The following is a 14093-nucleotide window of genomic DNA, read 5'->3' as shown; positions in this document are numbered from 1 at the left end:
TAGACATGTCTGGAGAGGTCACAGGTCCTCTTTAAGCAGGATATACATTTGCATATTGCATCTTTATTAGGAATTTCTTAAGATTCCTAGTCTTTATTTACCCTTCCCCCTGGACCCGATGTTCAGTACACAACATAAAGGAAATAGCTCCACTCCCATCTGTGTCCATATTTCATCTAGTCATGTCACCAAAGAGTTTTGGCTCTGTTCTATACACTGTCCAAGTTGAGCCCCTTTGGGTCTTCCTATCCAACTGCATCATCATCTTCTTCTTGTAATGCCTCCCCCGCAGCTGTGTCACATCTGACCAAAGCTATCAGAGACTCTGTACGCCTCCCCTATAAGCATCTTGCCAGCTACTCTTGGCTGATATACTGTAATTGGACTCCCCGATTGGCGTCACTGTGTTGGACTTTTTTCTCCTCCCTCCACAACTTTCATCAGATATACTTTTTTACACTCATGATTGTTATTTATTAAACTTTATTTCCCTGCCCTAGACAACCATTTTAAACATATAAGGCACTGGAAGACGGTACATTTTTATACTTATTTACATAAACCTTCCTTTTCTACCAAGTATGAAAGTGTTCATTATAATTTTATATACCAAAATAATTAAAATTTTATTTGGTATACTTACCAAAATGTTTCTCTCCACAATTTCTTCAGATGGCTCCAAACCTTGACACCAGTAGCCAAGCCTGCATGATATATGCCGCACTATAATGACACAATAGAATCAACAATTTTATTTATCTGACAAATTTCAATGCTTAACGCCCTTCCTATATACTGTACTAGTATGGTGCATACTCACTTGTACCATCCTATGACAATGTCAAATTTAGTTAATCAAATTTCTGATTAATGGGGTTATCCCATGACTAATGTAAAAAATGAAAATCAGACATCATATTTTACATGCAGATACATTTCCCCAGTGATCTCCACAGTAGCACCCTTGATTTGACCCTGTCCCCAACAGGGACAGGAGAAACATGCAGAGAGGTTAAATTTCCCCTCCCCGCTTCCTTTTCAGTGTTTTTCTTATCCCTGTTCAAGGGGAATATGGAGAAAGCGTAAGGGCTGATGCCCTGGAATAGTCACTTAGTGGGTGTGCAGAGGAAGTAGGCAAAGCCCGTTGCTCCCTAACTTCTTTGGCTGGTCTCCAGGGGCGGACTGGGAACTTAAAGTGGCCCTGGAAAAAATACTAAAAGTGGCCCCAGTTTCTTAGTTTAATGGAAGGCAGGGCATGCAATACCATATTGTGACACCTTATACCACCCAAATAGAGCCAAATACCACAGTCCATCACAAAATACTGCCACCAGCAGCACAAAATACATCCCCAAAAACTTCCACTGGCCAGCTGTGAGGAGGGCCCAGGTGGTGTCACGGCCTTTGGTGTGCGCTGTGACACTTATGCCACGCTTGCTGTTGCCTGTGGCAACGTTTTGCTGTTTCAGCATGCAGGGGGCAGTGTCACGGCCTTTGTGGTGTGTGCCGTGACATGGTTGCCTTGCATGTTGTTGCCTGCGGCAACATGTAGCTTTTTATGCTGGTATGTACACTTCCCCTTTCAGTTGTTTCCTCCTCTGTCCGGTGCTGGAGGGGTTAACCACCTTGTTGGGTGTGGTCACTAGGTGCTTCATCTTATCTGTGGCTAGAGGCTAGGAGTCAGTGGTACTCCAGCCATGGTGTGTGTTGGAGTTATGCTCCTGGTCTTCATTTTCCATCTCCCAGAGTGAGGGCCGCCTGGTGGGACATTGAGGTCTCCAGCGATGTCTTCCCTCTCTTACATGTGTTGTATGTTTGGTGTGGGGTTATGATTTGGTGTGTTGTTATTGAACCACAAGCCTGTATGCAGTGCCGCTTGGGGCTGCCATGCACCTTGCGGCATAGGGGTCCTAGCGGAGTCTGGTGTGCTGGATACCTGTGTGAGTTGCTGGTATGGTGTCCTGTTTGGTGTTAGGGCTCTGATATGTATTCACGGGTTCCAGTCGTTGTGTCAGCGGCAGGTAGGTGTGTTGTCTTGTTTTCTTACCTGCCAATTCTATTGTTGCATATGGTCTTTTCCTTTCCCTGCTTCTAGGCCTTTTGAGACTCCTGTTCTTCCGTGTCCTGAAAGAACAGGGCGCCTCTCCTCAGCTCCTTTGTGAGGGATTCTCAGGGCGACTCAGGGCCTCAGGCAGGAGCGTAGCTAAAAGCTCATGGGCCCTAGTGCAAGAGTTCAGCTTGGGGCCCCCCTTCCCTCAGTGCTTGTTGAAAAGGGGCAGGGGAGCCAGCCTTCCTGCTTAATGAGGCAAACATTGAAAGGGCACCCCCTCATGCCAAATTCTTGACCTAACCCCTACCCTACAGGCAGAGGTGTAAATTGACCAGTATGCACTTTCTATAATGCCAGTGTCTTATGTTGCACAAGGGTCTTTGGGCCCCTCAGGCTCATGGGCACGGTAGCGACTGCTACCTATGCACCCCCTATAGCTACTCCCCTGGTCTCAGGTATCCAGGGTATGAGCCGTCCTGCCATCCAGGTCCACTCATACGGTGAGGAGTTAGGGCTAGGTATAGGGATGCATTATGAGGTGACCGGCTCCCTTATCCTTGTGTTCAGGCATAGTTGCTTTCCTTATCCCCCAGTCATCGTGCAGTGGGGGGTACCCCCACTCCCCACCATGACAGGTGGCCCCCTGGGCATTGGCCCGACCAGGAAATTTCCCTGTAAGGTGTATGGCCAATCCACACCTGCTGATCTCTGCCTAATGTTTGTGACAAACAGACAGGTATAAGAAGCTCTCCTTTCCCACGGCATCAGTGGCACTGGAATTGGCGGATCCCGGTGGCACACACAGCACGGCTCATACAGGAGCACTATGGGGGACAAACAGGAAATGGAGTCATTTCTGGTGCTGCATTTAGGTAAGATAATGTTCCTAACAGCGAAAGCTCGTGGTACACTCAACACGAGATGGAACATGGGGAGCACCATATACATGAGGTCACTTTCAGGAGTGATATTTAGTCACTTCTGGTGACCACGAGCACAGCGTTGAAAATGTGGCATATAAGCTTCTCAAGTGGTGAGAAGCTTCCTCCTCTGTTTGGTGAACATCGAGTAGTGTTCAAGGGGAATTCCTGCAGTGCTTATCCCAGGAGGTGCCAAAATATGAACCGCAGTCCAACGAGCACACCACAAACCCAGTAAGTCACATCTTTCTCTGACAGTACAGGGTGTACTTTTTTTTTCTTTCATATTTGTCTTAAAACTGGGTGTCATTTAATACAATCCTGTTTCTTATTGGTGTGGCTAGCTTTTAGGGAGACAAAGATGTGGTGCCTATACAATAAAAGCAGTTCAGCTAAATGCACTGTGTGCAGTAAGAAACAGGATCCATCATACAAAAAACCTGCATGCCCTACGTGTACTTCACAAATTTTGCAGGAAGAAACCTCAATGTTTATAAATGACATTAGATCTATGGAAAGGAGAAGAACCAGTCCGCTAGGTCCACCTTAGGCCACTTTTACACCAGCGTTTTTTGTGGATCCATCATGGGTCTGCAAAAACGCTTCCATTACAATAATACAACAGCATGCATCTCTCATGAACAGATCCGGTTGTATTATGTCTTATACAGCCAAGACAGTTCCGTCATGAACTCCATTGAAAGTCAATGGGAGACGGATCCATTTTCTATTGTCAGAGAAAACGGATCCGTCCCCATTGACTTACATTGTGTGTCAGGATGGATCCATCTTGCTCCGCATCCCAGGATAGACAGAAAAATGCTATAGGCAGCGTTTTGGTGTCTGCCTCCAGAGTGGAATGGTGACTGAACGGAGGCAAACTGCTGCATTCTGAGCAGATCCTTTTCCATTCAGAACGCATTAGGGAAAAACTGATCTGTTTTGGACCACTTGTGAGAGCCCATGACAGATCTCACAAACAGAAAGCTAAAACGCTAGTGTGAAAGTGGCCTTACTGCCTCCCTCTCTATGAAAAAGTCCAGGAGGAAAACAAGGGAGCAATTGTCTCTGACTGGTTGTGAGTGGTAATCTCTGTACAAGCAATGGTAGATAGCTGAACTCACTAATATCCCTAGGTCGTGGTACCATTTGTATGTGAAAATCCAGTGAGGAGAATACAATGGAGATGCTTTGGTAATTTATTGAGTTTACCTTGAGCAAAGCACATAGAGGAAATTAGAGGATACCAGAGGACATTAGAGGTCAAAACAAAATGTTCTCACCAGCTCTGAGTCTGCTGCAGAAAAGGAAGACATAGGAAAAGAGTCCAGGATGTCATGTCATAAAAAAGGAGTAGAACAGAGAGCAAAGGCAATGTTGTAATTTACATAATACAGCACATTTCAGGAAACCTATAACAAGACTGACCACAGGGTGGCAGCATTACATAACATGGTAATGATATAATAACAAACAGCTATTTATCTAAATGGAATAAATAAATGCTGGGACAGTTCACACTATATGCAAACATGAATGTCCATATGATGTTCAATGAGAATACTGGAACCTTGCAAGTGTGTGAACAAGCTTTAACAATCTGGAGAAGCGTTCAAAGCGATGACAGCCCGAGTCAGACCTCCTTTCAGACTTGGTGACAAGGGTACTAACTTCAGGGCGAATCTCTGGATCAGTGGTGGGCGGCGCGGGAGTGCGGGCCGCCGGGGATAAATATCCGGCGGCCCCGGCACTCAGGTTAGTTAGGGTCAGGGCCCCCACCTTAGGAAGAGGATCGGGACCCCTTCTGGACAGCCCCTCCTGATAGGAGGTTAGATAATTTTGTACTCTGCACACCTTGGATCCAGTGTGGGTGCCTGTGAGAGTGGTTTAGGCCTCTTTCACACTTGCGTTGTCCGGATCCGGCGTGTACTCCACTTGCCGGAATTACACTCCGGATCCGGAAAAACGCAAGTGTACTGAAAGCATTTGAAGACGGATCCGTCTTCAAAATGCTTTCAGTGTTACTATGGCACCCAGGACGCTATTAAAGTCCTGGTTGCCATAGTAGTAGTGGGGAGCGGGGGAGCAGCATACTTACCATCCGTGCGGCTCCCGGGGCGCTCCAGAATGACGTCAGAGCGCCCCATGCGCATGGATGACGTGTCCATGCGATCACGTGATCCATGCGCTTGGGGCGCCCTGACGTCACTCTGGAGCGCCCCGGGAGCCGCACGGACGGTAAGTATGCTGCTCCCCGCTCCCCACTGCACTTTACCATGGCTGCCGGGACTTTAGCGTCCCGGCAGCCATGGTAACCATTGAGAAAAAGCTAAACGTCGCATCCGGCAATGCGCCGAAACGACGTTTAGCTTAAGGCCGGATCCGGATCAATGCCTTTCAATGGGCATTCATTCCGGATCCTGCCTTGCGGCAAGTGTTCCGGATTTTTGGCCGGAGCAAAAAGCGCAGCATGCTGCGCTATTTGCTGCGGCCAAAAAACGTTCCGTTCCGGAACGGAAGACATCCTGATGCATCCTGAAGGACGGACTGTCCATTCAGAATGCATTAGGAAAATCCTGATCAGTATTCTTCCGGCATAGAGCCCCGACGACGGAACTCTATGCCGGAAGACTATAACGCAGATGTGAAAGAGCCCTTAGACAGTATAAGTTAAATGCACGGCACTTTCGGAGTGCCGTGGATTTAACTTATACCTCCTGAAAGGAGAGCGCAATCGGCGCTCACAGAAGAGCCGTGTCGCCCCCACCTTAAAGGAGCAGACCCCCTGGACGAACGAGCAGACCCCTGGACGAACGAGCAACATACTATAAGTATCACCCCTTTATTATCCCCTATCCCACCAACGAGATACCCCTGATCCCTACCACTATCCCACTCCCTGACCCCCTACTGCTATCCCCTTGTTAACCCCTGATGGACCCTGGTCCCTGTGTGTACTGTGAACCTCTGATGGACCCTGGTCCCTGCCTCTGATTACCCTTAACCCTTCTGTGCCCCTGATCCATTGCTGTGCCCCTGATCAATTGCTGTGCCCCTGATTTACCCTTTCCCTACCCTGATATTAACCCCTGGAGGCAACCCCTGCATCCCTGCCACACACACCCCCCTCACTGTACACTTGCAGGGTATTAACCCCTGCATTGCTGTACAGCCCTGATCCCCATTGTAAACCCTTTGTGTTTGTGGTCGGCTTACACCCCTGTAAGACCACCGTTAACCCTCGTCGTACCCCATAGGGATAGTATATAGTCAGGTGGGGTGGGCTGTTAAGATACTTGTATGTGTGAACTGTATAGTTAGTTTATGGGTGGAATTTGGGAACGTGTAGTGTAGTTTAGGCTGTGTATTTACTGTATATCGTGTGCGTCAGGTGTTAATAAATACCGTTATTTGTACCCTTTTTGTAGCGTGTACTTGTTAGGCCTCGTTCACATCAGCGTTCAGCCTTTTCGTTCTCCTGCTCCGTTATAGGAGCAGTAGAACGGAAAGGACGGATCGGGCACATAACTGAGCCGAGCGGAGCCTACGGACCCCATAGACTATAATGGGGTCCGTTAGGTTTACGCTCAGAAAATGATTTTGGAGCGGAGACAAAAGTCCTGCATGCAGTACTTTTGTCTCCGCTCCAAAATCATTTTCTGAGCGTAAACCTAACGGACTCCATTATAGTCTATGGGGTCCGTAGGCTCCGCTCGTCTCAGTTATGTGCCCGATCCGTCCTTTCCGTTCTCCTGCTCCTATAACGGAGCAGGAGAACGGAAAGGCTGAACGCTGGTGTGAACTCAGCCTTAGCGGTAGTGAGTTAGGCGCATGCAGCTAGCATAGTGATTAGTGTAAAGTATATCGAAAGTATTGTGTTATTGTTATATAAAGGTATAAATAGGCAGAGTCATCACTAGACGGCTCCTCCTATTTAGGAATATTAATTATCGATATTCGCATAATATTGGTGATTAATATTCCCCCCTTCACATTAGCGAGCCAGGCCCACTGCGTGGATTTTGCGTTTATTTTTGGTCTTGAGGCTGAGGGTCGCTGGTACTGTGAATTAGCGGGCAGGAGAGACGCAGTCAGCAGTGTGTCTGAGCGTCTAGGACCCGATAATTCAGACAGGAGAAGCGATACTTCCCTTAGAGTACCAGAAATGAAACAAAATCTTTTGCAGAGAATCTATAATCTATCTGTGTACTAATATTTTTGTATTTGCTTTACTGGTCACTGTCGCTGGGGTAAGAGAAGAAGGCTACGTCACGGAAAGAGATCCATCTTCGTTGGAGGTACATACAAGTCCGGCTGGTCGGGAAGAAGCGATCCGGAAGAAAAGGACTTCTTTCAAGCAGCTGCAAGGGACGGAAAAGTACAGCACCAACAAGAAGATGGAGGCTCAGAAAAATGTGAGTATGAACTTCTCCACACTCCAACACTTAGCCAAAAACAGCACATTTAACCCCATCCTCCCCACCACATACAAGACAGCAGAAATGCTGTGGTCCGATTTGTTAGCGCAGGCTTGTAGTTTTGACAAGCTTTGTGTTAACAAACTGATGGTGTTGAACAAGGCCACCAAACGGCTTTAAATGCTAGCCAAACTCGTTCATACGTTTGAGGCTAGCATCTGTAAGCCAAAGGAAGTGGCGCTGGTGTCTCAGTCAACGGAGACAATTCCTCCGGCCGTTCACTACCAGTGCTGTGCTAGTAATTCGGACCAGGTTTTGGCATTACGGGCACAGCTGGCGGAGAATGTGCGGTCTACTGTTGACCGAGATGCGCAGGTGGCTAGGATACAGTCACAGTTAGTAGAGCTGCAGAGGCAGAAGGAGGAAATTGAGGCTAAGTTGACTCAGTCTTATACTGAGGTCAAGGCTTTCAAGGAGCAGACTGCCACTACTAATGTGACGGTAGCCAAATTGAAGGCTCAGGTTGCTGTAAGCTCCAAGATAATGACTGGCATGCAACAGGTCATCACCAAGTTGGTGCCGGCCCTTTCTTTTCCTGTAAAGTCAGGGTCGGAATCTCCCCAAACTTTGCCCTATGCAGGGCAAAAAGGGGGGAGAGTAGTCTGTGACAGGCCAAATCACCAGACCAAGCCTGTCCAGACTAACAGAGATTTTTCCCTGACTTTGGGGAAAAGTAAGATTGTGAAAAGTGCCTCCCTGAAGATGGAGCAATTCAGGGAGCGCGGTGGCAGTGTGGACGGACCTAAGCCATGCCGGGCAAACATCAAATGTTTTGCGTGTGGTAGCTTGGGTCATATAGCGAAACACTGCAAAACACACAAGACAGAAAGCCCAATCAGGTGCTTCAGGTGTGGGACCAAAGGACACATTGCAAGGAATGGCCCTTGTGCAAGTAATTGCAATGTGTCCAGTGATGGGATTCAGGTAACAAATTGTGCAGTGGGGTCTAGTCAGCTTGGCCATAAAGGGGTTACCTCTCGGCAGCATCACCAGCTGCTGAGGGGTCAGAGTGGCCAAGCTAGGCTAGGCAACATTTGACACCCCTGTACTATTTGTTACACAGTTTGTTCCCTGTGTATGTCCATGTTGTGTGTTTTTATTATCTGTTTGTACGTTCTTCTTGATGTTGATGGTGGTAGTCCTTGTTTACGAATGTGTTCCACCATGCTGATTTAGGTAGTTTGTTGTAAGTCCCGTCTGCTGTTTTTGTTTCATTCTGTGTCCCCTTGGAGTGGAACAGTGTTATACTGTGGATCGAGAACGTATAGGTTCGCAAGCAGATAATTTCACATAGGAAATCCTGCTGGTCCAGTGTGTGTATACGATCAGGTATGATGTTGTATCGATCAGGTAGTGTAAGGGTTACGCCTGCTTCACAGACATTGACAGACCAAACTCCCTTTTAATGCACCACAAACAACCGCAAACAGTCCATTTGCCCAACCGCAAACTCCCCATTTGCACAAGGTTGGATACCAAGCTAGCCATATCCTGCTGATGTCATTGAAGGTTTCTTCCTCCACCCAGCCACATACAACACCAAGGGTCCCCGAAAGGTGAATTGAATAGATTTTTCGAACGGGGAGATGGTTAAAAAAATGCTGGCTCCCTCCCCTTTGTTTGAATCTACGGTCACTGCGTCTGCGCCGTGCAATTTACTCTCACATCCGATATGAGTGGTATTTTCTGTAGTACTATTCTCATCAGTTTAATCCCTGTTACGTCCCCTATCAGGACGTGTATTGAATGGATTTTAGGCAACCGCAAACAGTTGTCAAAAGTTGACAAACTCCTTGCAGAAATGTGATTTATCTCTTACTCCCAAGTTGGGGCACTGCACGTGCACAGAGCAATGTGCTGTGACACCCTATATGAATGTTGTCTTAACCAGTACTATTCCTATCAGTTTAATCCCTGTTACATCCCATATCAGGGATTGCCTTTTGTGAAAAAAAGATTTAGGTCGGGTACATTCGACTGCCGTCACAGTGACAGACCAAACTCTGATACACCAAACTGAATTGATTTTAGGAACCGGGAGATGGAAAAAGCAGCTTGGTCGGTCCTCTTACTCCCAAGTTGGGGCACTGCGCGTGCACGGAGCATTGTGCTGTGACACCCTATATGAGTGGTGTCTTAACTAGTACTATTCCTATAAGTTTAATCCCTGTCACGTCCCCTATCCGGGGACGCCTGTCGAATTGATTAACCATTGTCGAATTAACGAACCATTATGACTTCCTGAAATAATTTTGTTCTGAGCTCTGTACTTGCTTTGCATTGGAATTGATGGGGATTTTTTAAATTGTCTGCATTATTTCTAATAAACTATTAAGAGACATTATGATTTTTTTTTTGTATGTATTAAAAACCAATACAATGATCTTCAGGGCCGTCTTTACCAAGGGGCAAAAGGAACAGATGCCCCGGGCCCAGTTGCTCCTAGGGGGCCCAAGGCAGCTGCCTCTTGAGCCCTGCTAGCCACTACCCCGTGTGTCAGGCTGTCAGCTACACAGGGGATGCTGCCATGCCTGCCGGCACTGAGTCCAGGCTGCCTGTGAGAGCTGTGATGTAGGACCTTAGATGACATCATCACCATGTGACCAGTAACCTAGCAATATTACTGGTCACATGGCTATGAGGTCATCACAGGTCCTAACAGGAGTGTTGCAGGAGAAGTTTGTCTTAACTGTGGAGCTTTCTTTGTGAAGATTACATCAGAAAAAGGTCACAGGGGCTGTTATGCTAATATACTGTAAACTACTGTATAGTGGGGTGCTGTATACTGTGGGGGGCTGTATAGTGTGCTGGGGGCTGTATAGTGTGCTGGGGCCTGTATAGTGTGTGGGGGGCCTGTATAGTGTGGGGGGGGCCTGTATAGTGTGGGGGGGGGCTGTATAGTGTGGGGGGCCTGTATAGTGTGGGGGGCTGTAAACTGTATACTGTGGGTGCTGTATATTGTGGAGTGCTATACTGCTGTACTGTATACTGGGGGGGGGGCTGTATACTGTATACTGTGGGCGCTGTATAGTGTGGCGTGCTATACTGCTGTACTGTATAGTGTGGGGGGCTGTATAGTGTGGGGTGCTGTATCGTGTATAGCTTGGGGTGCTGTATACGGTGAGGTGCTATACTGCTCTACTGTATACTGTGAGGCGTTGTATACTGTGGGCTGCTATACTGCTCTACTATATACTGTGGGGTACTGTTTAGCGTGGGGTGCTATACTGCATACTGTGTGGTGCTGTATACTATAGGGTGCTATACTGTGGGGTGCTGGGGTGCACTGTAACACTAGGGTGAGCCGAGCCCTGGTCTTCTTCCTGCGGAGCGGTGCCCACTTCCAGCCTGAGCCCAGCTGCCCAGAGAACTGATCCTGAGCCGCTGGAGTCTTCAGAACTGGAAGTATTTACAGTCATTCACTTTACTCTACCAGATGTGTGGATTTTTTGTGTGTGTGTTGTGGTGGAGGGTGTGATTGCATGCTAAGGTGTGGGAAGGCGGGATCCAGGGGGCCCAAATGAAAAAATTTGCCCAGGGTCCAATCAATATTAAAGACAGCCCTGATCATCTGGGGTGTGGCAACATTGCCAACACACTCATAGAGGTGATGATCGCTTCATTGTGATACGCAAGCCCCTTCACCACAACCAAGGTAACGTTCACGAAGGGGAATTGACACTTGTATGTGCCTTTATTTTTTATTTTTTGCAGCCACAGTGCAGCACCAGAGGACAGAAAAATTAGGCATGTACACATGCCTGAAAAACAATGGTATTGTTGCAGCCGCTGTTGTAGCAGCGGCCGGAAAAATTGATGTTTTCCAGGCAGAAAGGTGACAAAAACATTAAGGCTTAAACCCTAAATGGTGGCGGAGAATTCACGAAAGTCATCCGGTATGCAGACATTAAATACAGCAGCGTGGGGACCATTTTGGGGCCAAGGCATGTCATCAGGCCTTTTGTTAGTCAAACGTATCCCCCACTGTCAGTCCCTTCGGGATCCATGCCTCATTCATCTTAATGAAGGTGAAGTAATCAACACTTTTTTGACCGAGGCGACTTCTCGTCAGTGACAATGCCTCCTGCTGCACTGAAGGTCCTTTCTGACAGGACACTTGAAGCGGGGCAGGCCAGAAGTTCTATCGCAAACTGGGATAGCTCAGGCCACAGGTCAAGCCTGCACACCCAGTAGTCAAGGGGTTCATCGCTCCTCAGAGTGTCGATATCTGCAGTTAAGGCAAGGTAGTCTGCTACCTGTCGGTCGAGTTGTTCTCTAAGGCTGGATCCCGAAGGGTTGTGGTGATGTGTAGGACTGAAAAAGCTCCTCATGTCCTCCATCAATAACACATCTGTAAAGCATCCTGCCCTTGCCGCCATGGTCGTGGTAGGAGGAGGATTACTTTCACCTCTTCCCCAGTTAGATTCCCGTTGTGCTGTGACATCCCCCTTATAAGCTGTGTAAAGCATATTTTTTAGTTTGGTTTTGAACTGCTGCATCCTTTCCGACTTTCGGTAATTTGGTAACATTTTCACCACTTTCTGCTTATACCAGGGGTCTAGTAGCGTGGCCACCCAGTACAGGTCGTTCTCCTTCATCCTTTTTATACGAGGGTCTCTCAACAGACATGACAGCATGAAAGACCCCATTTGCAAAAGGTTGGATGCCAAAGTACTCATTTCCCGTTCCTCATCCTCACTGATGTCAGTTCTTCCCCCCCCCCAGCCACGTACAACACCACGGGTCCCATATAGGTGACAACAACGAGCACCCTGGGATGCCTGCTGTGGTTGGTCTTCCTCCTCCTCAAAGCCACATTCCTCCTCTGACTCCTTGTTACAAAACTGTTAGTTACACTGTGTGCAATTAAGTGCTATTTTGCCTCCCAGCTCTGTTTTCAGCCATTCGCATGGTTCGGCACGAGTCCTTTGTGTTGGGCATGGGTAGCCGCCATTTTGGGACCTTGCACGTGGTCGCGGCCGTCTTACGCCCGAACAGCGGTGGTGGCCAGCAGTCGCCTGGATCTAAGGGCGGATGCGCAGACAGGCGAGCACCGCTGAGTCCTCCATGACAGCGTAGATTCATGCTGGGGCTGCCGACTGACCGGCCGTTCGGTGGAAGGACTAAACTTTGCAGGGGTTTCGTGGGGTTTTGGCGCATGAGCGGAGATCGGCCGCAGGACCAAAGCTTGGGGAACCATTTTCAGCTGAAAAGTCTGTGCAGTCGATCAGGACTTCAGGGACCCGTAATTCCCGAACCCTTGGACCGACTGAGTCTGATTTTGGATATGTTGTATCCCTACACCAGGACTGTCTGAGGATACCGACTGTAAAGATGTACCCCCTGGTTTTGGGGTACATCCAGAACTTGGGTAACATTGTGTGTGGGTTAATTATGTTAAGTGCTTATCTGAGGGGAGGAGACGTGGGGGTTGTACCAGACATGTAATTGTGTATTGTGATAATCATGTAAATGTAGGCCTTTCCAGGGCAGGATTGCATAAAAGGAGACCCCGGGTCAATAAACTTCTGTCTTGCTTAAACCTTCAAGTCGCAGCCTCGACTCATTTGTGGAGGGGGAAAGGATTATCCTAGCTGAAAGATTGTTACCGGGATTGTTCTACATTTACAGGATCCTTCTGGATATCGCGACAAAGCGGCTTCTCTTTCTCCCTCAACCGAGATCCAGACTATCCAAGCGGTCCAGCTCCCAGCTAGCCGGGGAGTAACCGTAACACTCCTCTTCCTCAGACTCCTCTTCCAGCGTTGCCACAGGTCCGGCAAGCGATGATGACAAGGCTGTTTCTGGTGGTGATGGTGACCACAACTCTTCCTCTTCACGCTCATCTACTGCCTGATCCAGCACTCTTTGCAGGGCACTCTCCAGGAAGAAAACAAATGGGATGAGGTCGCTGATGGTGCCTTCGGTGCGACTGACTAGGTTTGTCACCTCCTCAAAAGGACGCATGAGCCTACAGGCATTGCGCATGAGCGTCCAGTAACGTGGCAAAAAAATTCCCAGCTCCGCAGAGGCTGTCCTGGCACCCCGGTCATACAAATACTTGTTGATGGCTTTTTCTTGTTGGAGCAGGTGGTCGAACATTAGGAGTGTTGAATTCCAACATGTCGGGCTTTCGCAAATCAAGCGCCTCACTGGCATTTTGTTTCGCCGCGGAATATCGGAAAAGTGTGCCATGTCCGTGTAGGAACGCCTTAAATGGCCACACACCTTCCTGGCCTACTTGAGGACGTCCTGTAAGCCTGGGTACTTAGACACAAAGCGTTGTACGATGAGATTCAACACATGTGCAATGCAAATTGCTTCCATTGTCACACACCACTTTGCCGATCTCCAGTTGGTGCGGGGTCAGCCACTGATCCACCTGTGCGTTCAGGGCAGACAGGAGTGCTGGTCCGGTGTGGCTCTCTGCTTTCAGGCAAGTCAACCCCAAGACAGCGTGACACTGTCGTATCCGGGATGTGGAATAGCCACTGGGGAGCTGGGGGGATTCAGTTGATGTACAGCCAGACGCCGCAGCAGAAGAGGACTCAGCCGAGGAGGTTATCGAAGAGGATGGAGTAGAGGAGGTGGCAGTAGGCCTGCCTGCAAGTCGTGGCGGTGTCACCAACTCCGCTGCAGAGCATT

At 48.4% G+C, this 14093-nt stretch overlaps 1 protein-coding gene across 1 annotated transcript in view; it reads right to left on the bottom strand.

Moving 5' to 3' along the window:
- TEX11 (testis expressed 11) overlaps nucleotides 1-14093 on the bottom strand; it is a 1226647-nt gene that overhangs the window by 1107105 nt on the left and 105449 nt on the right. Inside the window, exon 3 of the mRNA XM_044268992.1 lies at nucleotides 644-723. Coding sequence (XP_044124927.1) covers nucleotides 644-723 — 80 coding nt within the window. The remainder of the gene's footprint in view (nucleotides 1-643; nucleotides 724-14093) is intronic.

The sequence above is a fragment of the Bufo gargarizans genome, chromosome 9 (genome assembly GCF_014858855.1).
Source record: "Bufo gargarizans isolate SCDJY-AF-19 chromosome 9, ASM1485885v1, whole genome shotgun sequence".
Lineage (NCBI taxonomy): Eukaryota > Metazoa > Chordata > Amphibia > Anura > Bufonidae > Bufo > Bufo gargarizans.
The sequence above is the reverse complement of the archived record's forward strand: the minus strand, read 5'-3'. Positions and strand labels throughout refer to the sequence as shown.